The sequence below is a fragment of the Salvia splendens genome, chromosome 13 (genome assembly GCF_004379255.2).
Source record: "Salvia splendens isolate huo1 chromosome 13, SspV2, whole genome shotgun sequence".
Taxonomy (NCBI): Eukaryota; Viridiplantae; Streptophyta; class Magnoliopsida; order Lamiales; family Lamiaceae; genus Salvia; species Salvia splendens.
The window spans coordinates 458,381-483,873 of NC_056044.1; the positions used below are offsets into that span (position 1 = coordinate 458,381).

The 25,493-nt window shown below is 36.0% G+C and overlaps 3 protein-coding genes across 7 annotated transcripts; 1 reads left to right on the plus strand and 2 right to left on the minus strand.

The window, feature by feature from the left end:
• The first annotated feature begins 534 nt into the window (after positions 1–534).
• Positions 535–7,781, plus strand: LOC121761891 (protein GIGANTEA-like). Of its 4 annotated transcripts, none has more exons than XM_042157593.1 (16): positions 535–691; positions 1,484–1,587; positions 1,713–1,807; positions 2,113–2,184; positions 2,256–2,310; positions 2,396–2,538; positions 2,758–3,032; positions 3,326–3,381; positions 3,890–4,130; positions 4,202–4,352; positions 4,593–4,802; positions 4,902–6,428; positions 6,539–6,607; positions 6,763–6,981; positions 7,073–7,165; positions 7,278–7,781. In XM_042157593.1, exons 3-16 carry the CDS (start codon positions 1,721–1,723, stop codon positions 7,581–7,583), a joined length of 3,504 nt encoding a protein of 1,167 aa, XP_042013527.1. In that variant the 5' UTR covers positions 535–691; positions 1,484–1,587; positions 1,713–1,720; the 3' UTR covers positions 7,584–7,781. The 4 variants fall into 4 exon arrangements, with proteins under 4 accessions (XP_042013527.1, XP_042013526.1, XP_042013525.1 ...); XM_042157592.1 differs by having other exon boundaries at positions 1,484–1,528; XM_042157591.1 differs by having other exon boundaries at positions 1,484–1,528; positions 1,717–1,807.
• Positions 7,782–7,944: 163 nt separating this feature from the next.
• Positions 7,945–12,001, minus strand: LOC121761893 (tryptophan aminotransferase-related protein 3-like). Its single transcript, XM_042157595.1, has 5 exons — positions 11,646–12,001; positions 9,506–9,797; positions 9,138–9,430; positions 8,556–8,836; positions 7,945–8,272 (listed from the first exon to the last, which is right to left on the minus strand). The coding sequence occupies exons 1-5, from the start codon at positions 11,963–11,965 to the stop codon at positions 8,052–8,054; spliced, it is 1,407 nt and encodes a 468-aa protein (XP_042013529.1). The 5' UTR covers positions 11,966–12,001; the 3' UTR covers positions 7,945–8,051.
• A 1,431-nt stretch (positions 12,002–13,432) lies between these two features.
• Positions 13,433–21,359, minus strand: LOC121759995 (exocyst complex component SEC6-like). 2 transcript variants are annotated; one of them, XM_042155595.1, is made up of 26 exons: positions 21,071–21,359; positions 20,846–20,990; positions 20,416–20,454; positions 20,165–20,253; positions 19,973–20,063; positions 19,713–19,802; positions 19,545–19,624; positions 19,022–19,114; positions 18,557–18,583; positions 18,363–18,458; positions 18,140–18,227; positions 18,009–18,053; positions 17,789–17,844; positions 17,544–17,652; positions 17,296–17,436; positions 17,032–17,211; positions 16,495–16,578; positions 16,324–16,410; positions 15,410–15,454; positions 15,141–15,219; positions 14,670–14,739; positions 14,493–14,580; positions 14,333–14,422; positions 13,964–14,080; positions 13,830–13,892; positions 13,433–13,650 (listed from the first exon to the last, which is right to left on the minus strand). In XM_042155595.1, exons 2-26 carry the CDS (start codon positions 20,972–20,974, stop codon positions 13,516–13,518), a joined length of 2,211 nt encoding a protein of 736 aa, XP_042011529.1. In that variant the 5' UTR covers positions 20,975–20,990; positions 21,071–21,359; the 3' UTR covers positions 13,433–13,515. The 2 variants fall into 2 exon arrangements, with proteins under 2 accessions (XP_042011529.1, XP_042011530.1); XM_042155596.1 differs by lacking the exons at positions 20,846–20,990; positions 21,071–21,359 and adding an exon at positions 20,788–20,840.
• Positions 21,360–25,493: the final 4,134 nt, after the last annotated feature.

A 25,493-nucleotide genomic window follows, 5' to 3' on the forward strand; every position in this document is an offset into this window, starting at 1 on the left:
TAAGTAATAGTACTCCATTAAAGACGTTATTTAGTTAATTAATTTAGTTATAGGGTTGTTTTGTGAAAAATGTTTTAGATTTTCATGGAAACAAACAAACAAACAATATATGTTGATTGTCGAGGTCGTAATTTGATTTTGTAATAAATTATCAAAATCAATTTAGTGCTCAGGTGCTCTCAAGTCTCAACTCTCCAAAAATTAAATATTATGGGAATAATTTCAAACTTGATGATAACTGATATAATTTTAATAAAGAAAATATACACTCTGTAAAATTTATAAATGTGCTCAAGTTATGATTTAATATCCTTCAAAATAACATCTAAAATTTTCTCTAATATATTAAATAAATTATACTTCGTCTTAACCGGTCGCACGGTGAGAAAATTGGAGTTAATTCACATGATGATGACATGCATGCTGATTCACATGATTATTTGATGTACATGGCATGCCACATGGCTTAGCTGAGGCATGAGGAAAATATCATAGCCACGTATGCAGAAGGGAGATTCCAGTTAAAGATCTCATTCTCTCTCTCATTTCTCTCTTTAACCCCCCCCTCTCTCTCATTTCTCTCTCTAATCTCTCTCTCCCACCCATAAAATCCTACCTCGGAAACTGCAGCCTCGTCTCAGTATACAGTAATTACTTCCCGTGTTTCGCTCTGATTTAACACTGAATCGAGGTGCGACTGCCCCTGCTTTGATTATTTTGGTGTAATTAGTATTGTTTGTGTTAGTGATTTGTGATTTAAATTTGTTTAGCTGTAGAAAATGCTGTGATTTACGCTTCCTGAGAGGATTAGGTATCGGATGATTGAGAAAAATTACGGAACTGTGCTCAGACAGATCTTGTGTTTTGATTGCTTCAGAATTTAGATTTACTTTTGAGGATGATGATTTATTCCTAAAGGGAAAGGCAAAAGATATTAAGTGAAGGAGTTAAACTGTGACTTGAAAATTGCAGTAATTTTTTAGGTGTTGAGTTTTGGAGGATTTGAGGAAATTATTTAACTCAGCTGGCACAGAGTTTGTATTTAGTAGCTTTAAATTTGATTATGTTCGTTATAATATTTGCTTCTTAATTAGGAAAATAAATGAACAAGAGGAGATTTATACATGTGGATCCTCATCATAATTGAACTTATTTTGGTTTTAACTCAGATTATATAACAAAGACAATCATTTTAGTTTATATATACTGTTTTTTAGGATAGTTAGAGTATATGTTTAATACATAAATTAGTAAGATGTAATCTTTATACAAATCAAAGATTTAAGTATAAGAGAAAAAAGTGCAATTGAGCTTAATTTCTAATTTCTGGTGGATAAAATTACGTTCTTCTTCCTCTTAAGGTGCCAAAGTTTGACTATTTGGATGAAGTTTACTCTTTGACATAATCAAGTTGGTTCTGAGCTGGTTTGGACCCCAACGTAAAGTGGTTAATTCGAACTTCCATGATTTTGTGGTCTTGCAGGGCACTCTGTACACTCAGATTATTCCGTGTGCAAGCTTGCATGCTGTAAATTTCTTCCACTATTTGACTCTAAAAATTGGAGCTATGTTGCGTCCATAATCAATGTTTGAACGAGCTATCCTTTTAATTTGGATTCATAAAATGCTGAATTATTGTCTGTTGATCCTGGATTGGTAGAGCTTTTATGGAAATCGTTGCTTTACTTACTGCTTGCACCTTGCTTAAATAGATAGGTTTATGGCAACATCAAATGAGAAGTGGATCGACAGTTTGCAGTTCTCTTCATTATTTTGGCCGCCTCCACAAGATGCAGAACAACGAAAGGTGTATTTCCAAATTAAACAATTGTGGCTCCACAAGTTTATTTATAGTTCTTGTATCCAAGTATAGATGTTCCTGATAAGCTGCAGTCTTTCATTTTTCTTCTCTTTTTTGGGTTATAAATAGGGCATGGTTTAATTAGCCCTTTTTGGTAACAGATATTTTAACTATTTTATTGATATTATAATTTGTTACAATTTATTTTATAACTGTTGATCTTCTATACGTGTAATATTTTTATCTAATGTTTGTGATTTTTTTTCCTTTCAGATACTAACATCCTATATGAATTATGAACTTCATTGTAGGCTCAAATTACTGCATATGTTGAATATTTCGGACAGTTCACCTCAGAACAATTTGCTGATGACATAGCAGAGGTATTTTCTTACAGTATGTTTGTTTGCTGAAGCAAATTTTTCTTAATAAAATTTTAATGCTTGTTTTGCAGTTAATCCGTAGCCGGTATCCATCCAAGGAGAACAGACTTTTTGACGATGTTCTTGGTATTTTTCATATAATGGTTGTATTGTTATATAAAGTTCAGGTTGCTTCATGATTCCCTTTAACTTTTATTTTCCTTCTTTACAGCAACTTTTGTTCTTCACCATCCGGAGCATGGCCATGCTGTTTTACTTCCTATTATTTCATGTATTATCGATTGCACACTTGAATATGACAGAAGTGGTCCACCATTTGCTTCTTTCATTTCCTTGTTTTGTCCAAACAGCGAGGTACTACGAGTTTACCAATTTACTTCCTGTTATTACTCTGAATTTGCTTAGATTTCATTTTTATGTACCGATGTATGTGTGATTTCTCTCCACTATCAGCTATTATTTCTTTTATATTATGTCCTGATGGAATTATTTTCTTTTTAACATTTGAACTGATTTTAAATACTCAAAATTCAAAAAGATCCATGGCAATGATTATATCATCTTTAATTGCAGAATGAGTATTCGGAGCAGTGGGCCCTTGCATGTGGTGAGATACTAAGAATATTGACCCACTATAACAGGCCAATTTACAAGTTGGAACGCCATGAAAATTTACCCGATAGAAGTAGCAGTGGAGATCATGCATCAACTAGCAAGTCAATAGATGGAGAGCCTTCTTCTTCACCCTCCTCGCTGGCAGAGAGGAAACCTTTGAGGCCACTGTCTCCCTGGATCACTGATATTTTGCTTGCCACACCTCTTGGTATAAGGAGTGATTATTTTCGATGGTAAGTAGTGCCCACGAATGGACTGTTGCACGCCAGCACTTATTACATTATTATCCAAATTCGAAATTACACCTTACTGAGTTATTGTTCGAAAGAAACTAAAGATTGCGACTGCCGACTGTAAACCTCATTATTATGTAACTTTCAAATTTTAAAAAATCATTCCTTCCCGATATGCAAATTTTGCGTGCATGATCATGTACTCATTTCATTATGCATCTTTTATTGAATTAAATTGGTTTTCATCCAAGGTAGCTACATAAATGTCTGAACCATTTCAACATATTTTGTAGGTGCGGTGGTGTTATGGGAAAATATGCTGCTGGAGAGTTAAAACCGCCTATAACTGGTCAGTCGTGTTTTTATCAACAAGTCTACGTTGAACATTCTTTTCACTATTAAAAATAAAGTTACTCTCGTTGCCAGAAATTTATCTGCTTTGCATTATAAATAGCTTAATCACATTCACTGCTGTATTGCTTAACAGATTTGGTAAGTTTGGGACTTTCCACAAATCAAATCATTTGGAAAAAGAGCTTATTACCATAAGTTTGATTTAGTAGTTTATGGTAGCTAGTGTCACTACAATATTGTTTTATAGCAGATTGGATACATCTGTTATGGAGTAATATTGATATGTCTGCAGAGCATCAATGGAAAAATAATGTGTTATCTCATATGAATTCAAATAATACTCGGTAAAAATTTTGTTTTTGCACCTTAAATGCTCTTTATATTGCTCACTACCATACTAAATTTACAGCTGTTTGAAACTCTGGTTTGTCTTTCTGAGATTTTAGTAGAGCTGAAGCACGACCAATTTTCCTGACAATAATTATTACCACTTATAATCTCAGCCACTTCTCGTGGATCTGGGAAGCATCCCCAGCTCATGCCATCAACTCCGAGGTGGGCCGTTGCTAATGGCGCTGGAGTTATACTTAGTGTATGTGACGAGGAAGTAGCTCGATATGAAACTGCTACTTTGACTGCAGCCGCCGTCCCTGCACTTCTTCTTCCACCTCCAACAACACCTATGGATGAACATCTAGTCGCTGGTCTGCCAGCACTTGAACCTTATGCACGTCTCTTTCACAGGTAGTTTCTGATTCGTGTTTTAGAAGATACAAGGATTTTATCATGAGGTTAATTTTCCTTTCTGGTTTTAGATACTATGCAATAGCTAGTCCAAGTGCCACCCAAAGGCTCCTTCTTGGACTTCTAGAGGCTCCCCCCTCCTGGGCTCCAGATGCTCTTGATGCTGCTGTACAACTAGTGGAACTTCTTCGAGCAGCAGAAGACTATGCCACAGGCATGAGGGTATATTACACTTATTCTTCTCTTTCTCTCAATCTAATGAACTTTTAACAATCAATTGAAAATTATAGGATCAATGAACGAAGTTGCAATCCAAACAATATTAGATATAAAGTCAAAAGATTTATGTGTGACTATCTGAATATGGATATGCTGGCACTTAAAAAGGCTATATTGTAAATGGGAAGATCTGTCTCTGATTAATCTGCATGAAAATCTTGATTGTTTGCTATTATGATCCAGCTCCCAAGGAATTGGATGCACTTGCATTTCCTACGAGCAATTGGGATTGCGATGTCTATGCGAGCTGGAATTGCTGCAGATGCTGCAGCTGCCTTACTTTTCCGAATACTTTCTCAACCAGCTTTACTTTTTCCCCCACTGAGACAAGTTGATGGTATTGAACTTCAGCACCAGCCTCTAGGTGGTTACATTTCGTCTGAAAGAAAGCAGGTACCTCATCTGCTAAAGGCTCAGAATGGCCGCAATCTCGACATAATTTTGTTTGTCAATCATTCGTGCATTTTAACCAGCAGCTGCTTATTATTTCAGCAACGAGAATTGCCTGCAGCAGAAGCTACAGTAGAAGCTACTGCCCAAGGGATTGTATCTATGCTTTGTGCACATGGTCCAGAGGTTGAATGGCGAATTTGTACGATATGGGAAGCTGCTTACGGTTTGATACCTTTAAGTTCTTCTGCAGTTGATCTTCCAGATATCATAGTCGCAACACCGCTGCAGCCTCCCGTTCTATCATGGAACTTGTACATTCCTCTTCTTAAAGTGCTTGAATATCTTCCTCGTGGAAGCCCATCCGAAACCTGTCTAATGAAAATATTTGTTGCTACCGTTGAAGCAATTCTACAAAGGACATTCCCACCTGAGTCCTCTAGAGAACAAACTAGGAAGACCAGATATATTTTTGGGTCTGCATCCAAGAATCTTGCTGTGGCGGAGCTTCGCACAATGGTTCACGCACTATTCTTAGAGTCGTGTGCTTCTGTAGAGCTTGCCTCCCGCCTTCTTTTTGTTGTCTTAACTGTCTGTGTCAGCCATGAAGCGCAGCCCAATAGCAGCAAGCGCCCCAAAGGTGAAAAATCTCATTCTGAATATGTAGGTGAAGACGGGTGGAAGGAAAGAGAATCAGAAATTAATAAACAGTGCAAGAAACAGGGGCCCGTAGCAGCATTTGATTCTTACGTTATTGCTGCTGTTTGTGCCTTATCATGTGAACTCCAGCTCTTCCCTTTGATCTCAAAAGGAAGTAACGGCGTAGGTGCGAGAAATGTTTCTGACATTGCTAAGCCTGCGAAAGTGAATGACCTGTCCAGTCAGTTGCAGAGTGGTATTGATTCAGCTGTTGATCACACTCGCAGAATATTAGCAATCCTAGAGGCCCTTTTTTCTTTGAAACCATCTTCGATTGGCACTTCCTGGAGCTACAGTTCGAATGAAATAGTGGCTGCCGCTATGGTTGCAGCTCATGTTTCTGATTTGTTTAGACGTTCAAAGGCATGCATGCGTGCTCTTTCCACCCTGGTGAGATGCAAGTGGGACAGTGAAATTTATTCCAGGGCGTCGTCCCTCTTCAATCTGATCGATATTCACAGCAAAGTTGTTGCGTCTATAGTCAACAAAGCTGAACCATTGGAGGCTCACCTACTCCATGCGCCATCACTGAAGGAAATGTCTTCATGTTTTCATGGTAAAAAGCTTAAAAATTGTGGTAGCTGTCGCCAATCAGAACCAGATCGTCCCTCTTTGTCACCATGTGAAAACTTGCCTCGTTCTGAAGATTTAGTTAGTCATAGGAAGTATGATCCTGGGGAAGCTGGAAGATGTTCAATGGACAAAGGAATTGCAAATTTCCCTATAGATGCTTCGGATTTGGCCAACTTCTTGACGATGGATAGGCATATAGGATTTAATTGCAGTGGGAATGTTCTTCTGAGGTCTGTCCTTGCTGAAAAGCAAGAACTATGTTTCTCTGTTGTTTCACTGCTTTGGCACAAACTGATTGTTTCGCCTGAGACACAACCCAGTGCTGAGAGCACGTCTGCCCAGCAAGGATGGAGACAGGTATAATTGAACTTCTCGTTGGCCTTTCCTAATTGTGTCCTTTTTTTTCGCCTCCCTTTGATTGTAAGCCTAATACAGTGTTTATTTGTTTCCATTGAAAAAATTTACAGGTGGTGGCTGCACTCTGTAATGTAGTATCGGCATCACCAGCAAAAGCTGCAACAGCCGTTGTCCTTCAGGTCCCGATTTTGTTTTACTTGAATTTCTGCTCTCAATTTATTGTGAACTCTCTTTTGCTAGTGTCAATAGTTATTATATGCATTTCAGTTGTGTTTGTTTTATCAATTACATACCATCTGTTTAGTCAGTTTCCTGGATGTTATTTGTTTGTCAGGCTGAGAGGGAATTGAAACCTTGGATTGCTAAGGACGACGATCTTGGGCAAAAGATGTGGAGAGTCAACCAAAGAATCGTGAAAGTGATTGTCGAGTTAATGAGGAATCACGAGGCCGCAGAGTCGCTAGTAATTCTTGCTAGTGCATCAGACGTCCTCCTCCGTGCCACGGACGGGATGCTTGTTGATGGAGAAGCATGCACTTTACCTCAACTGGAGGTAAAATTTCATCGGATAGGAATTCCCATCTCTAAGTAATAATGCCCGTTTATTGTATTACTCACTTGCTCGCTACTCAAATATCGAACAGCTTCTGGAAGTAACGGCAAGAGCAGTTCAAGCCGTGCTTGAATGGGGAGAGTCAGGATTAGCTGTTGTAGATGGCCTCTCAAACCTGTTAAAGGTACTAAAAACTCTTCTTCATCACGTCTCGTGTCCAATGCATAAAAGCGAATTCATAGAAAACGACGTGTTCCTACACTTGTTTCTGATTACAGCATGGTTTTATTTTACAGTGTCGCCTCCCAGCCACAGTTCGCTGCGTTTCTCACCCAAGCGCCCATGTCCGCGCTCTCAGCACCTCAGTTCTCCGCGCAATCCTACACAACGGTTCACTGAAGCCGAAGACCAAACCACCGGATGTGAACATAATCCACAACCCGCGGTACCAGCAGTACTTGAACAAGATAGGCACCATTGACTGGCAAGCTGACATCGAGAAGTGCTTGACGTGGGAAGCGCACAGCCGGCTTGCAACGGGGCTGCCCATCGAGTTTGTGGGTTCGGCTGCGAAGGAATTAGGGTGTGCTATATCTGTGTGAAAGTAGAGGCTGAAATTGATGAAAGGAAGCAAAAGGTACTATAGTTGGGGCTAAGTTCCATTATCGTTTGATGTTTGTTTGAGCTAAAGAAACACAACTCTGACTCAGACTGCAAAATGGATATTACCACTCACTCTTCTTGTAATAATTTTCTAGACTACTCCCATGTATCCATATCAGTTCTTATTGTTTGGATAACTCATTCTCTCTCTCTCTCTCTCTCTCTCTGGTGTGTGTGTGTGTAAATAATGATATTTTACACTTTATTTGGCAATAATCACATCATTTTCAAAGAGTTATGAATTCATATCCAACAAAATAAGTGATCTTTCTTTTGTGTGTGTGGAAGTAAGTGGAAATGTGGAGGCTTAATTTGATGTATTGAATGAAATAGGCAATGAGAAGCAATTTCAAGTTGAATAATTTTGTACAACATTATTAAATCAAGATCAACTATGAGATTGATCGTTAAAAGCCTGACACGGCCTCTGGCCCGCCTTCCTCGTCCACTAGTTTCTCGAGACGATTCAAGAGTAGATTGAAGTCATCGTCGCCCTTGAGCAGGCTGAGACGAACATGGCGGTCATCGACGCTGAACCTGCTGCCGGCCCGACCGATGATGTTTGCTTCCCGGAGAACTCTTGTGCAATCTAGGTCTTCTTCTCTTTCACATTTCACCCATGCATAACCTAACAGTGTTATATGATGTATTAATATAGCTATATTTTTAAAAAAGAGGGTGAATTGAACAAAACAAATAAATAGTCATGGCATTTGATCAATCTTGAAAATTTTGAGACAATTTTTGAAATGTTTCAATAATACCACTACATATAGTTTGATCATAGCAACAACAAAATCTTGAATTCTCCATCAAATTCAAGGATGCAAGAAACCATTAATTATTTATTTTTCTTTTAAATAAGTTTATATAAGCATAATAATATTCAAGATTGGAGTCCAAATGATCACCTGGAGAAGGTCCCCTAACTTTATCAAAGAAGTTGCAGTACAACGGTGGGATTTCTTGGATGGAGAAACGCTTCGACTTTGAGAAAATCCGGCTCAATTTTCCCCAACGATCACTCATCTTCTCGAATGCATAATCGAAGATCTCCTTGCCATCTCCACGAAGAATTGCTTTCATAAGCTGCAGAGCTCTAAGTTGAGTCTCTCTTGAGATTCCCATCTCTGCTGCTATAATGTACGCCATCATGTTATAGTAGACTTCCACGTCTTTCACGAGCGCCCATCTGTCGTTAGACATCGAGAAAATATGAGGTTTTTGTATACCATTTTGTCCAATTTGGTGAAACAGGGGAGGTTGCAGCCTTGGTTACAAGTTAGAATTAACAATTATGATTTTTCCAAATTATTGAATGGTTTGATTTAATTACTGATTTTGTTGTAGAATGTGACATGATATTTTATTTATTAAAATAAAAAAGGAATCTTGAAAAAGATTGATAAGCAATGAGGTGAAACAGGGGAGATTACAGCCAATGTACTGTCCTATTCTTGAAGAAAATGGGAAAATCAAGGAAGAATTGTTACCCGAATCTGCTTCCCGCATGACCGGTGAGCTTAGACATCGTAAAAATCATGACATCTTCATCAGCAGGGGAAGGGATTGCTGTAAAATGAGGCCAAAAATAGGCATGATCATAAATAGCTCTCACACAAGGTCCTTTGCACACAGCCTCCTTCAGATTCCCATCTGGATTGTTGGGGGAGGTCACGAACTCGATCACGTTCGTGTTTGCATACGAGGCGTTGCTCATCAACGAGGCGTCACCTTTGAACGCGTAGTTCTTGTTTTGGAAGAAATCTGTTTGAGTCTTGTAAAGCTACATGAAGGAAAATGAAGTTTTTTAGATGATGGATTTAGTTAGCCATTTTTAGGGTTGTGACGGGAGGCGAACAGGGTAGGAGGGGACGGCTGCAACGACGCTCGCTGGGGAGGAGAGGTTGGCAGAGAGGGCGTAGACGGCCGCGTTGAGGAGCTGTGTGGATCCGCCACCAAAGACTATGTATTTGCCTTCAGTTAGGGCGTTTTTGGCCACGTGGTGGAGGCGTCGGATGTGGCTGTCGAGCACCTCGGAGATGGCGGTCGGGCCGGGGAAGTTGTAGCTCATTCTGTGCCAACCTGAGATAAGAACTGCACTGCTGGATGCATGGTGCATCCAGAAGGGCTCCAAGAATAGTGGGTCACCACTACACTTAGACAAAACAAATATAAAGAGTTAAAAGCTCATAGTAGATAAAAAAAAAAACACAAGCAAAATTGTTGGTTTTGAGTTGTGATGGGCCATAATAACATGAGCCGGTCGGAATTGTTTGGTCCGAATTCTCCTATTGGCTTGGCCGAGCCATCGGCCACGCCAAACCGACGTTTTGAAGCCTCTGAAACATAAAAGGACAATTTCGGATCTAACAATCCGAAGTTTTTTTATTATCATTAATTTTCTTACTACATTAATTGGACAAGAAAAACTAAAACCATAGTAGTACAAATTTTGTTATCGTAAAATATCTTGCTTATGTATATACGGGTGTCAGACTACCAACTAGGTATTACCGTTCGAAAATCACAACGGCCTAGAATCGGCACCAAGCCTATTTCAGTATTTGTGAGGATTGAATTAGAGGTGCCCAAGGTTTACGGTTCCGGCGGTTAACCGCAAAACCGTAACCGACAGTTACGGTTCCGAACTGGAACCGTGAGAATTTATCCGAACTGAAACCGTCGATTTTAGAACCGTGGTTCGGTTCAGGTTCAAAAATTTTCGAACCGGAACTGCCGGTTCCGGGCGGTTCCAAACTGGAACAATGAAAAACCATTGAAAACCTTGAAACCGAGCCAGAACCGCAAAAAACCGGCGATTCAGAACTTGAAAAACCATCAGAAAACCACCGGTTCGGATCCGAAACCGAAATCGACGGTTTTGGAACCGAAACCACAACCGCAAAACACCCTCGTGGTTCGGTTGTGGTTCGAAAATTTCCAAAATCGGAACCGGCGGTTCCGAACCGTAACCACTGGTTCCGAAACTAATGTGTTACCTAAGTTATTTATTTTTCATAGTGACACTCCACATAAAGATTTACATAATGTATGCTACTACATGAAATAATCATGAAATAAAAAATTAAATTCCCTCGTATGCTTTAAAATTGTACACCCAAAATCCCATGCATCGTATTTATTGTTTTGGCGGAAGTTGCTAGAGAAAACCATTGTGATTGTCATTTTCAATGAAATTATTTTATTGATTGATTTTGGTGTCTCTTTTATTAGTTGATCATATATTCTCTATTTGACCAAGACTATAACCTACTATCAATCTGATCTCCCTAGGTTGAATTATCGGTTTTCTCAAATCTCTATCTCAACCATCCATAATGATATAGTATTACCTCCGTCCCACACTAAAAATCACATTTTGTCATTTTATTCCGTCCCACAATAAGAGTCAAATTTCACTTTTACCATAAATGGTAAGTAGGCCTCACATTCCATCAACTTATTCAACTCACATTTTATTATAAAACTAATATCATAGTCAACTAACTTATTCAACCCACTTTTCTTTATATTTCTTAAAACTCGTGCCCACACCAAATATGACTACTATTTTGGGACGGAAGTAGTATGTATTATGTATATATAGTCACCATATAATAACCTCTACAAGACTGTCCATATTGCGTTCTCCATCATACTACCAGCATGTATAATATATCCCCTGCAACGCAGTCTATATCCCATTATCCTTAATACAATACGTTATACATCATTCTAACATGTTTAGTAGGGTAGAAAACTCATCCGATATTTTTGATCATAAAATTCCAAACATAATTGAATTACATTTTAGTCATAGAATTCCAAATATCGATAAGTTATCTATCCTACGAAACATGTTTTAACTGTTTTATACCTTCTACAAGACAATACATAGATAGACAAATTATACCATCTACAAGACATGTCATATCCTGTTATCCATCATACAACATGTTTTACTTCAAACCACACAGAGGAGAGAGAGAGAGAGAGACCTGTCAGCATCAGCAGCACAATGAGGTGATAATAAAGAGCAATCAGAACCACCATAGCAAGTGTGGCACTCACAAACAGGCTTCCCATCTTCACCAATAACTCCATCCAAATAAGCTCTTCCATGATTTGAACAATAAATTGATGCAACTTCTTCTGCTTTTGCTGCACCTTCTTCACCCCAACTCACCTTCCCCTTCCCCTTCCCCTTCCCCTTCCCATCAATATATAAATCACTCAAAAAGTATATATTAACAATTGTAGAACCCAATAAACACAAACTCAACCAAGAATAACTCTTTCCCTTTCCACCCATAACCATGGACCTTAATATCTCTCTTTTTCTTTTTCTGTTACAATAAATTGTAGCCTTACATGGAGAAATTCATTATTTCTTTTATAAGAGAATCTGTTGGAGTATAGTACGAAATATGTAGCCCCACCTTGACTTTTTTATTGACAATACTATTTATGTGGATGAAAACTAGCTTAATTTATAAGGAAAAATAAAATGAAAAATCATTATTTTTTTATTTGAATTTTCAACCCAAAATTTTATGACCTGTACTTTTCTATTTCATTTAATTGATATCATGACTATACAAAAGTTGGTGTACGTACATGAAAGCATGTAGACTTTGACATTGATTTTTTTCTAAATGGTAGTAATAAACAAGGTATTTTTGTTACTAATTTTCATTTTCATCATAGAACTTTCTTGGTTCACTATTTAAATGGATTGATCGAGTATATTTTTGACTAATTATGGAGAAAAGTTGGATGAATAGCAAGTGGGTTAAGAATAATATTCCGTTTTATCTTAATGTTAACTAATATCAAAACGATAAATTTAATTGGGTCCATTGCAAATAAATTGATAATACATTTTTTTTAATTTTTTCTAGATCTCCAGAAACTGTTGAATAATCAGTATCAAGACAAAACAGTACTAAAAAGAAGATTGTGTGAAGGAAAAAATTCGAACCACAAAGCCAGTGATATTTTTTTTGTTTTTAAGAAAGCAAGTGGATTCTCGTATTCACGATTATCACGTGAGAATATTACAGGAAATTGCCAAAGCGAATCAAGCAAAGAAATTCATTATCACGTCATTTTGACTAATGAATAATAAATATATCAGGCAACGGTGAAATATACTGTTGAAATATATTTATGTAACATATAAATATCAATTGATAATATCAGTAGAAACTGTTATTAATTAGTTATAATACGATAACGTAAGAGATGACACGTGAACTTGATTTTTCTTGGGCAGCTATTGATTATAGATAAGATAATGCTATTGTTTAAAAATCTTGTGCAAAAGTTTGAAAACAAGTCTTGTGCAAAAGTTTGAAAGTTTATTTATATATCTCGTTCTATTTTATCAATTTTGTACTAAAATTTATGCCAATTAAATTTTCTATTTTTTTGGGACGGAGATAATATTATTTTTAGACATCGCACATGCAACTAAGAAACATACAGTGGGAAACTACAACGTATTGGTTCCAAATAAAGTTTAAAAATGTGGTTTTAGTAGGATCCAATCAATACGATCTCAATCCTATTTAAATATAATTTCATATATATTTGTTATTCGTAATCAATCTTTTGAAATCAAAGAATGCAAATTTACATCTTTTATTTTAAATAGGATCGTTTAGTCGTAATAAGAGCGCGGACAATTGTGCGTAGCTCCTATAAAAAAAATAATAGCCGAAGTATAATATTGAGTCAATTTACAAGATTTAGTAATTTTTATTGTGCAAGTAATACTATGATATTATGATCGTGAAAGTGCAATCATATTGTAAATTTGTAATATGTCGAGATTAATTGAAATGACAAAAAAAGTAAGTAGAGTAACTAAGTGAGTTTTCGCCATATGCCTCCTTTGGAGGAAGCTTGGAGACACTTCACTTTAGAGAAAACGAAGCCTCGTTTGGGAGGAATTCCATCAACAAGTGAATGTTCGTATATTTCTTTGCATTCTTGAATCACCTGTTTCACAGAGTAGCCATAGCATCAGATCACTCGTAGTTAAGTTCGTTTCGACTCGTGTGAGGACATCTAAAATATAGTGTTGGTTATATTTAAAGTAGGATGTCTGCACCGTGCAGACGTCTCCTAAAGAAAAGTGTCGATTATACTTATAGAAGAAGTGAGTTTTAACATTCTACCTCTTTAGCATCCTTTCGAGGTATGCCTTCTCTTAAGCTCACCAATTTTTCGACAACTTCCGGCTGCAAAAGAAATGTAGATGTAATTAATCACTTTGAATTATTTCAACAAAATAAATGAATGTGGGACTTACAGGGCAGTCTGGTTGGTGGTCCAGAATATTTGTGTATACAAGTGTGAAGGTATCTGGGCTTTCTGCTGAAGCAAGTTCTCTTAATTCAGCAAGTACCTTCACCCTACTTTCAACTTTCTGCAATTCCGTAAGTTATGTTACAATTATAAGGTTGAAATTAGTATAAAAATCCAGCATCCAAAACGTTCACACGGACGGCATGCATACCAAACATAGTATCTAGACATAAAGCACGAGCAAGAACCTACAACATATAGGCTGTCGTATTGCAATAGTTCTTCATTATATAGATGATAATGGTGAGGCCTGTTTCTGTTTTACCATCACGATTCGAAAAAAAAGAGAGTTGCTTAGTAAAATAGTGCTTACAGTGTTGGTCATATACTCCAAGAAGAATTCCATTATCACATCTTCATCGAGCTTCATCCTTTCAACTGTATCTTCTTTGATATAGTTTTTCTACAGAGAAGAATCAAGGGAATTGGCATGATCACAGATTGTTGAAAGTTAATTGGTAAATGATTGGAACCTGAATGAGCAGACGGTCAGCATAGACGATGACAGTCTCTTCGAGGCATGCCTCAAGAAATCGCCTAAATGATCTTTCTTCGATATACCTTTTATGTGATCACACAAAGGGATACTGAATAAACCGAATCATCCAGGAACAGATAAGTCGACTACCTGAACCAAGTAAATAACTCACGTCTTGACATCGGAGAAGTAATCACGAAATGTAGCAATTAGGTATTCGGTTATCTGTCCTTCCATCCAATCTGTAAATGAAAAAAATACACTATCGGAATAAGTGCAATTGTTACAAATTTAGCCTGTTAAGATTGTGCTTTAACCAACATCCTGTGAAATTACTTTTCCACATATAGTGAATCCATACTCCTTCTGGATCACTTGGAGAAGACCACTGGCACGATACAGTTCACAAAGAAAATATTATCCTTTCTTGAAGTAAATACTTTTAAGTGGTCGAACTATAATCATAAGGCAGTTACTCCATTCTTGAAGCAGGTTCTCTTCGGTCGAGTTTATCTGATTAAGGTGTGTTGTTTTCAAAATTATCCTTTTCTAAGTGTGCAAGTTAAAAAATAAGCATAAGAACAAAAGGAGCAAAATGTGCCATGTGCAAACAGATAAGCCACTGACTTCATATGAGGCATACCTTTATGATACAACTTTACAAGTAGCTCCTGAACTCCCGGATCTTCAAAAATGACAGTAACCGTTTGGCGTACGGCTTCCTAGTTATTATAAATTATACCACTTTACAATCATTAAAAAAGATATGTCATACTTATTACTCATGGAGACAATATTTGTCCAATGGAAGGGAGTTCTGAGAAGTAAGGCCAGAAAAATATTGATGTTATACAGATGATAAAAAGACCATAAAGTAGTCTTTCACTCAGAAAATTAAAATAACTATCGTACCTTTGCAACCAAGAGGAAGCCTTTGCTAGATTCATCAAAACTTACCTGTACACATGACAAAGAATCAGCTCAAAGAATCATCAAGACTTGTTATCCATTATGGTAAGATCATGTATCAAGAAACCATATTAACATTTGGTTCTCCTAAACATATGTCCATATAGAAGTGACTAGTGCTTCGTCAAATCCACAACAATCAGAGAATATCACTCTATTAGACCATGCCTTTTGCTTTTTTGGTGTTAATATCACGCTTAAAGCAGGGCTCTGCCAAGATCAAATTAAGAGATAAAGGAGCATTGTGCTACTTCCTGATTTTCTTAAAGAGCACAACGCACTCATCCGATACATCAGAAGTGTAGAATGAACTATGACAGTTAAATAAAAAGAACAATAAATTTGAAAGTAATGCTATGGAAATATTTCCTAGGTTTAGTACTCAATGTAAAAGAATTGTGGAGTAAACCTCACCGCAGAATACTAGAAAGGCATAAAGTGTTTCCTTTCGAACATGGAAAAATAGAAGCTGAAGAATGTTGTAGAGAAGAAAACTAGCATATTGTATTGTTTCCCTAATTCATTTAATTAGACGTAATTGCTAGATAATGTGATAAGTAAACCAGTCTAGTTATCTTGACTAAGACGTTTATGAGTTAAATAAAGAAAAAAGTACAGAACGAGCGACTTATTAGTATATTATCTCATACTAGACTAAGGTGGCCCATTAGCCTTAACTAAGTGGATGTAGCACAAGTTCAAAGGATATAGTTCATCCACCTAAGTGTGATTACGAATTTAGAAGGTTTGACTTTCACCTTTAGGACTAAAGGATAAGTTATAGGTGGCATAGACAGTAAACTTTGAATTTTGCTGAAACTCTGTACTGAGGTAAAAGTTCCCTATCACATATTTACCTGCTCGGCATAATTCTCTGGTAGAGCCTCAAGTGTGGTAGCACTTAGCTCCGAGGCAAGATCATAGCAGCGGAGATTGTTATTTATCTGTCACAAAATGATAGGAATGAAAAGCTCGGATAAGTGTTTGATGTCACTATCACATATTATGTGTTTGCATAATTCACATACCATGGCACACAAAACTTCTAGACCAACTTCAGAAGGAGGTGCTTCTAAGCTCTTCATTTCAGCTGCTTGAAAATCAATCATTACCTGCAAGGAGAAGAAAAGCAAAACCGTTGGCAATTTCCATTGATTTGATGTTCAGAAATACCTCTTCATACACACGTTTATAATAGTAATGGATAATACGATTGCCCTTAACTTAGATAATATAATTGGAATATAACAGGAAAACCAATGTTGTAAAATAAGGTTCTTTGGTATTCATATATTCAGATCTGAAAAGACAATATACTGCACATTTCAAAAGATTTATTTCTCTTTCTTATTGAAACATATTTTTTTCAAAGGGATAAGCTATAACAGATGCATAAATTGGAGATGATCGAAAACAGATTTTCATTCAAATAATTTCTCAATTCTTATCGTCCACTGTTGTTATATGACAACCAGAACAACGGTCATAGTTAATGGAATCAATAAAGCCAGTGTGACAAAATAACAGCTTTGTCGAGGTTCGTAAGCTACTCAAGTTGAATCTACCTGGATGATGGATAGAGAAATTCTGTATAACATGAGGGTAGTGCTATTTTCTCGTACTATCTGTACTTGTTCTCCAAGGATACGAAACAAATCCACAGCAGCTGGGGTGTACAGCTTTCCACTCTCTGTTTTCTTTGGTGCCTGTACTTTGTCCGCCTCTAATATGTTCATATACCATTTCTACAAAACGCAAGAAGCCTTTAGCTTGACCAGAAAATGGTGATCTGATATGATAGAAAGCATCAGAAATGCTCTCTCAGTTACCTGTGTTGTGGCTTGCATTCGTTCTACATAAGCATTCATAAGTGGGTCCATTGCACCACTCTCAGAACAAACTTGGGCAAAAGTCTCATCAACACCAAGTTCAACTAGATTATTTTGGTAACGAACAATCCAGCCAGTTACCTTAAGCAAGTATGCGTTCAAAGTAGAGAACATATAATGAAATAATCGATATTTTATATTATCGTTTTAAGTTTGGTGCCAAAATCTGTAGGTTCAGATGAAAATACCTTTAATATTTCTATATTTGTCAGATCAGTGGCTCTGTCACTGAGTAACCTCAGCCACTGAACAAACCTCTCAGTATAAAGATTTACAGCAAGCTGGAAGATTTCAAATCTGAAGGAACAAAAATTTCAATAACTAAGCTACTTTTCATCGAGAAGAAACAAAAAATAGCCAAATAGGCCTCTTCAAAGGGATGACTAAACAATCCCAATGAACAAAGTCATGTTTGCAAATAAAAATAGCAAACCTGGGAGGAAAGCAAGGGGTGGCATGGTCATATATGTCTCCAAGTTCATCGCCAATCTGACAATAACCAGAAAACTCCACAGAATCAGAAATTTTTTGAAACTTTTTGCTCTATAATGTGAATGCCATATGTCCAAAGGAAAAAAAATGTAAGAGACCAAATAGAGAGAAGAAAAATTAGTATTGCAAAGGAATATATATGGCAGGAAGTAAATATATACCTTTTTAGCCTCCTCTATAGCTCCCTTCACATCCTCAAATAAAAGCTGAAACACAACACATTTCATTGCTAGTTAAATGAGAACTAACATATAAATGTAGACTAATGTATAGAAGAAAGGAAAAAATGAACCTCAGAGAGCAATCGCTCGAAACGTGACTCAATAGACGTCCTTACTTCCTCATAGCATTTATCCTTATAGCCTTTACCTTTAGTATTCCTATATGCAAGAAAATGCAGGTACCCATTTTATTAATAAAGGAAAAACTTAGATTAACAACTTCTGTTGTTTTTATGCATTAACATGAACAATATATAGAGTTCCAAAATAAATTCCGAGGCCAACGCTACATACTTGGTATTTCTTTGAGACTGCATTTCACCATCTCCTTCAGCCTCAGCTGCTTCAGTCGCTATTTCTAGATCCAAGATTTCTTGCATTTCGACAATCCTTTCCATTTTAAGCATTATGAAAAAAAGATGAATTAATATGCAGACGATCCTGGTCAAAAGTTCATGTGGAAATTGTTTCACTCAGATTATACATACCTCAATGCCCGAACTAGTGTTTTAGGGCTGCAAATCAAAATAAACTCCAGTGATAATCAGAAAAAAGATATGCTTGGAAGAGTGGTTAAATTCAAGTCAGAGATGTGGAAAGGAATGCGAAATATTGTGGCATATTTTTTTAAAGTATTACTGTATAAGATGATTGATCAAATAGACCTGTCCTAGCCTAAATTTTCAAACGTATTTTGTATACATTTCAAATTTGACGTATAATTCATCATGTCTTTTGGTAAATGACCACTAAAACGTTTAGGCAAGCCAGCAAGTCATGGCTTTAATTTTTAAAACTGCCATGTCATTTACAATTTGAAGTCTTCCTGAAACAAGTTTTTGCAAACTAGTGAGAGCAGTTCAGTGGAAGTTCGCTGCACTATGTCACCCAGAAATGTAGACACCAAAGAGGCAAGAAAAGGGAGTTTCTATAATAGCAAAAGAAAGGCATACCTTTCTTTGGAAAGATTAATGAAGTTTGAAATATGACCCCATAATGTCTTCTCAAATGTCTCCCATGTGCGATCAATATCTTCAAAGTATTCACTGTTGAATTCGGAATAACCATCATAAAGAGGTAAAAGTACTCTTTTTTACAAATATGAATTAAAATCCTTTATGCATACAAAGAAAAGAACGGGTGGAAGTCTCAACTACATTTCAGATTCTTTTGATGGGATAAGGACTACATGAACTCATTCTATACAGGGAGCTTTAACTTTTATCCTTCAGTTATCCTAAGGCCCATTATAGAAACTCACAAACAAACAAAATATAGAATTGACACCATTCTATGGAGTAAACCATTTACGTTGAAGGTTAGAGTCTGGCTTCTAACAAAATATGCAGGGATTGCCAATTAGTCTATTTACAGTTTATATATATACTGATAAAAAAATATGTTCAGTTATGATTAGCTAAAACGCATTCGTTTGCATAAAAACCTTATGATAAAAATTCAAGCACACTTTCTGACCTCAGCCGACCAACCTCTTCTTCATTTGATGATACAGCTGCCAATGCAAACCTTCGTTTCCCATCCAGTTTAGTTAACCTCTAGAGTTGTGACAAAGCTAGTTCAGTAGCATAGTTTTTCATATTTGACTAATTAGAAAAAGTTATAGAAGCACACAGATATATCAACCTCATAGGTGTTGATAAGTTCATTGTCATCATTCAAAGAACTGCGTGCAGCAGCAGCCTCAGTAGAGATGGACATCATGCCTTGCACATCCTGCAAAAGCACAATGAAATAATATGGCATAATATGAAACGTTTTAATATTAACTGAGACAAATGGAAGCACAAGCTGTGAAAGTGCCAAGAAACAAGCTCCTTACACTTCTAGGTATACTGCAATCATGCAATTGTAAAGATTTAATGTTTTGTTTAGGTGTTCCTCACCTTCAATGTTGTGTTTAGGTTGTTCCTCACATTACTAAGGATCTTTATTTGGTCATGATTTTCTATCAATGTTTGACATTGTTGACATAGCCTGTGATAAAGATGATTTCTCGTCAGCCTTAAAATTCAATAATTCAAGTCAAATAACTGAGGAAAGAGGGAGTTGTAGGGTATGTTAAATCATATTCATACTTTTCAATATTAGAGAAATTTTCTCTGAGCTGATTTATCGTCGTTTGGGACCAGTTCAGTGATTTTAGACCTGACTGTGCCTGCTCAACCTGAATCAAGCCATTACCAAATAAAGATAAGTATATCAAAGATACACTCAATCATTGATTACAAAGGACAGTTAAAAGAAAGCTAAAAATGCAAGGATTTAGATTTTAGGTTGGGAATTCAACACACAAGTAAGAATGTTACGGTACATGGTCTATCTATACCTGTTCAGCAACCATTGTACTGAGTTGTGCATCGTTTGCCTGACACCAAACAATAATAAAAACGTCAACTAAATATACTCACTATAGTAACATCAGCAAGAAACAAAATAATTCAAGAAGAAACCAAAAGTTCCAACACTATATAAACATCATCCATCAGTATGTCTGACAAAGCTATGAATACAAAACAAGCAATGATTCTCCTATAAACCTTCAATTTATCTCTTCAGCCATTGGTCTTTATATCTACATTTTAGGAATTGCTCCATAAAGCTTCCTTAACAAACTGATTCCACTTACAACCATGAATTCAGAATTTTCCAAGCAAAATCACTCCATCACGTAAGTAATTTATACAAAGTCATAAATTACCAGATATGGACATATATTTACAAAATGCAGAATCCTTCAACTAATCACTGAAAACAACCTGTTGACGGGCAATGTAATCAGCTTTAATCGAAGCAATGGACTGCAAGAGCTCCGGCAGAGGCAGAAGCTTCGCCACCTCCCTCACCGACGCCTCCTTCGCCTCCACCCCTAAATCCTCGGCCATCATCTTGTTATCCTTCTCTCTACGAAATCAATTTCTGAAATCAATCAAATTCCACGAAAATGTACAAACAAATGGATGAATTCAGAGAATTCAACTCACATTTCAATCTCGACTCACTCGTATAGAAACGCAGCGCCCTGTCAAACTATAATCGACGAAAGTTTACGTTTAGGCTTTCAATCCGAGGCGTTACGAACTCAACGGAACAGATTCGAAATTCTGCCAGTTCATCACCGCCATTGAAGCATGTCCATGAATTTCAACAATAATTCAGCAGTGTGTGTGTGTGTTTTTAGAGAGAGAGCACGCGAAGAGAATGATCGAACATCATAACTCACACCGATTGACGGTTATAACTGTCGAACGATTCATTCGATTTATTTTTATTTAGAGCAAAATATATTTCACCAAAATTATGGAGTAAAAAAAACATTTGAATTTAGAAAATGAGACCACTAAACAGGCCGATAAATCGGGCCGAGATCTATAAATCTAGTGACGCTATGCACAAAAACAATTCGGGCTGGGCTCACCCGATTGTTGGGCCTCTAGTTGGGCGGTGCTAACTTGCCTTGATGGAGTAATTTCATTTGCATTAACGAAATGTCTCTAATTTTATTTTTTTAACAAGGTATAACAAAATAAGCTTACCTTATGAAAATGACTATTGGTCTTTAAAATTACAAACCGGTTAAATTTTAGTAATACCCACATACTTAAATTATGTTTAAAAAAAATCATAAATTCTGACGATACAGCCAATTTCCACATTTTAAGATTCCGCACGTTGGTTGGCGGCGGCATAGTCATTGTCGTTGCAATCGGTGGTGGATGTAGGAATTCGCGAAGTGAGAAGAGAGAGCTCAATGAGAGAGAAAAAAAGGGGGTGAGATGTAAGAGAGATGATGAGTTGGATGCTTTTAATTTTAATGTTTTAAATTATGTTGTTTATATATATACAATTGTCATGTAAGCACATTCATGTCTTTTCAATTTTCATGAACAATTATTTTAGAGATTTTTCAAAGTATTCAAATTGGGTAAGAAAATTTAGCAATTAGTTACGTACTAATAATAACAATATAATAGTAGTAGTAAGTTAGTACAACACCAATAGAGGTGGCACCTTATTAAGAAAGGTCGCATATGATATATGTCCCACTTGATGATACTTTGACCAAATCACCGCACACATAACTTTATTTTTATACTATAATCTTTTTTAATTCGATACTTGTACTATTCAAGACTAGTTAGACTATTAGAGATAGTAAATTTTTAAAATAATTTATAGAGAATAAACACTAAATTTTTGATGCAACGTTTCACAATGGTGGATTGTACGAAACCATACAAATTGCAAAATTATAGTCCGTTGATAGTGATTCCCAAACATATACTTTGGAATCTTCTCTTTTCTTAAGTCATTAATATAAATATTTCCAATAGGATCAACATACAACAATAAAGGCAGCAATTTGCATCTTACAATGATCACTCTTTTATTTAAAAACTAACAAATCGATAACTTTCTGTAGTTAGTGCAAAATTTGCTGCTGTTTATCATGAAAAACAATATACTCCTAGTATAATAATTATTTTAAGATTTATGGATAAAATCATTTATGAACAGGTGACAGACATTAATATTTGAATGCCAATTATTTTGGTCAAGCAGAATTCCAAGAAAACGTAATGGCTAAAGTTTATATTGTCCTATTATTTAGAGATCCAATTCAACTTTATAAGATTTCTAAAAATTAAATTCCAATCTTGTATTTTGGAAATATGGGGATTTAAAATTGGGATATTGTCATCTAATATCACGAAACTTTCAAAAAGTTGGGTTTTTCCCACGAACTTTAAAATTGACAAATAATATCACGAACTTTACCCCCAGTTTGTTTTTTCCCACGAATGAAAAAATTTCCACAAATAATATTATGATACGGATTTGTTTTCGTAATTTCTCGACAATAATTTTGAGGGCTTCAAGTTTTTCAATCTTTGAAGATAGTTTTTCTTGAGCACACCATCCGAAATTGTTCTTCAATCTATTAAAATAACATGAAATTTTTCCATTCGTAGGAAAAAAACAAACCCGGGATAAAATTCGTGATATTATTTTCTAATTTTAAAGTTCGTGGGAAAAACCAAACTTTTTGAAAGTTTTATGATTTTAGATGCCAATATCCCTTTAAAATTTAATTTGCAAGGTATTTCAATATTTGCATTCTAGAAATATTTTAGAATTTTGTATATTTTAGTATATTTAAATGATTGATTAATCATCGATCATGGTGGTGATGGTGATGGTGATGGTGGTGGTGGTCAAAAAATTTAATTTGGAATCATGAAGATTTTGTGTTTGTATTTTATTCTAAAAGCATGGTTTTGGTTTGTTATATACAAAAAGGTGTATTAATAACACTAAACTCAAAATTGTCACAAAAATGGAAACCATTGCTTTTTTTACGCAAGAAATAATTTCTATATTAATGGGGTTTCCTTAGAATAAAGACAATTATTCTACCACTAATAAAAAGCAATCATTTTGCATCACATATAAAGAATTATAGCCTTTTAATTTAGGGTTATAAATAAGTCATGTTAAGTCGAATATTTTGAGTACTTAATTTGTTAATTTTTTTTTCATTCTATTTTGAACTCATCTACATGCCTCTAATTGTCTAATCATGTTGAATTTGTCAATCTTGAAAATTGAAATTCTATCTACATGTATACAAACTTTCTTTATTTGACTAGCTCTATCCTGATTTGTAATCTGTTGAGTGGTTTATATAAAAACAATCTAATGAAAATTTTTATAGTTGTAATCTAACTTAAATCGTGCATGCTCCACTTAGCAAAAAATTCCACAAAAATAACGAATTCGAAATATTTACCTGAATTTAAAGAGTGGAAAATTTTTGCACCTCACGCGCCGCCATTGATAGCCATAGCCTACTACATTTATTTATTTGAAGATTAAAAACCTATACTCCCTCTGTCCGTGAATAGGAGTCTCGTTTTTTCATTTTAGTCTGTCCGTAAATAAGAATCTCGGTTCACTTTACCATAAATAGTAATAGGGTCCCACCTTCCACTAACGCATTTCGCTCATATTTCATTTAAAACTAATATATAAGTGGAACCCCTATTCCATTAACTTTTTTTCACTCATTTTTTTTAATATTTCTTAAAATCCGTACTGCCCAGTATATATTTAATGCTAGTGTATATATAAAGTATATATTGAATGCAAGTGTATTGAATCATCAAAACTCAGAAGTCAATGAAGTAGATACTTATTTGATTTTTTAGTCAATTATTGACGCAAGAATAATATACTAGTAAATAATAAATCACGATACTGTGTTGCTTTCTTACTTTGAACTCCTGGAATTGGACTTTGCATGTTTCCCACAATAGAACCATAATTTAACTAATTTTTTGTGGGTACATATAGATTTATATGTGTTACATATTTTAAAGCCTTGTCTTTACATTCAATGAGATATATATAATAAAATAATAGTATTAATTATTAAAATAATAGTAAAAAACCAAAATAATTTTATGTATAGATTATCTTGTTGAACATATTGAACATCACCTTAATTTACTCAAATACGAGTCAATTTTCAATAATTTAATTACTTCATACTAAAGGAGATTGAGCTAAAAGGGAATGTAATCTAAGAATGGAAACACATTGATGGGTTATAATCACTTAACCAATCTCAATTTTCAAGCATTGAAAATAAATACTTCCAATATAATTTCATGTAGTTTAGAATCTTGATAACGATAAAGGGAATCTCTTAGAGCATCATTAACGCGCCAGGCCGGGCCGCAAAAAGCGAGTCCCGGCCCGGGCGTGGGGTTAGACGAGGCGGAGATGTGGCCTGGGGACGCTCTCGGGTCCGGCCCGGGCTAGCGTTGGAGGGTGTCAGAGCATCCACAACCGTGCTATTGCCAGCGGCACGGTTGTGGGCCCGGGCGGTACTATTCATGCATGCTCTCTGACAAGAGCACAACACCCACAATTGTGCTCTTCCGCAAGGACGAGCACAATTAATTTAAAATTCAATTAAACAATAACATTTCCATAATATTAAAATTCATTTAAAAACCACAATAAATATTACAAATGACAAATAAAATTAAACATTACATAATTAAAATCCTAAAAATGAAAAATTACATAATTAAAATCCTAAAAATTAAAAATTACATAATTAAAATCCTAAAAATTAAAAAAACCACTACTCGTTGCCGAATTTCGCCCACATGTGGTTGATTAGGTCTTCTTGTAGTTGATTGTGGATTCGAGTATCGCGCATTGTGTGTCTTGTCTCGATCCTCTGGCCAACCGTCGTATGCTCGCATCGGCGTGGGGGAGACCTCGCTGTTGAGCTTCCGGCTTCGTCCTCGTCGTAGAAGCTAGCCGCCCTCGGCCCTTCGTCGGCCCTTCGTCCCACGTACCACAGCCGAGCCGGGGCCTTCACAATGTTTAATC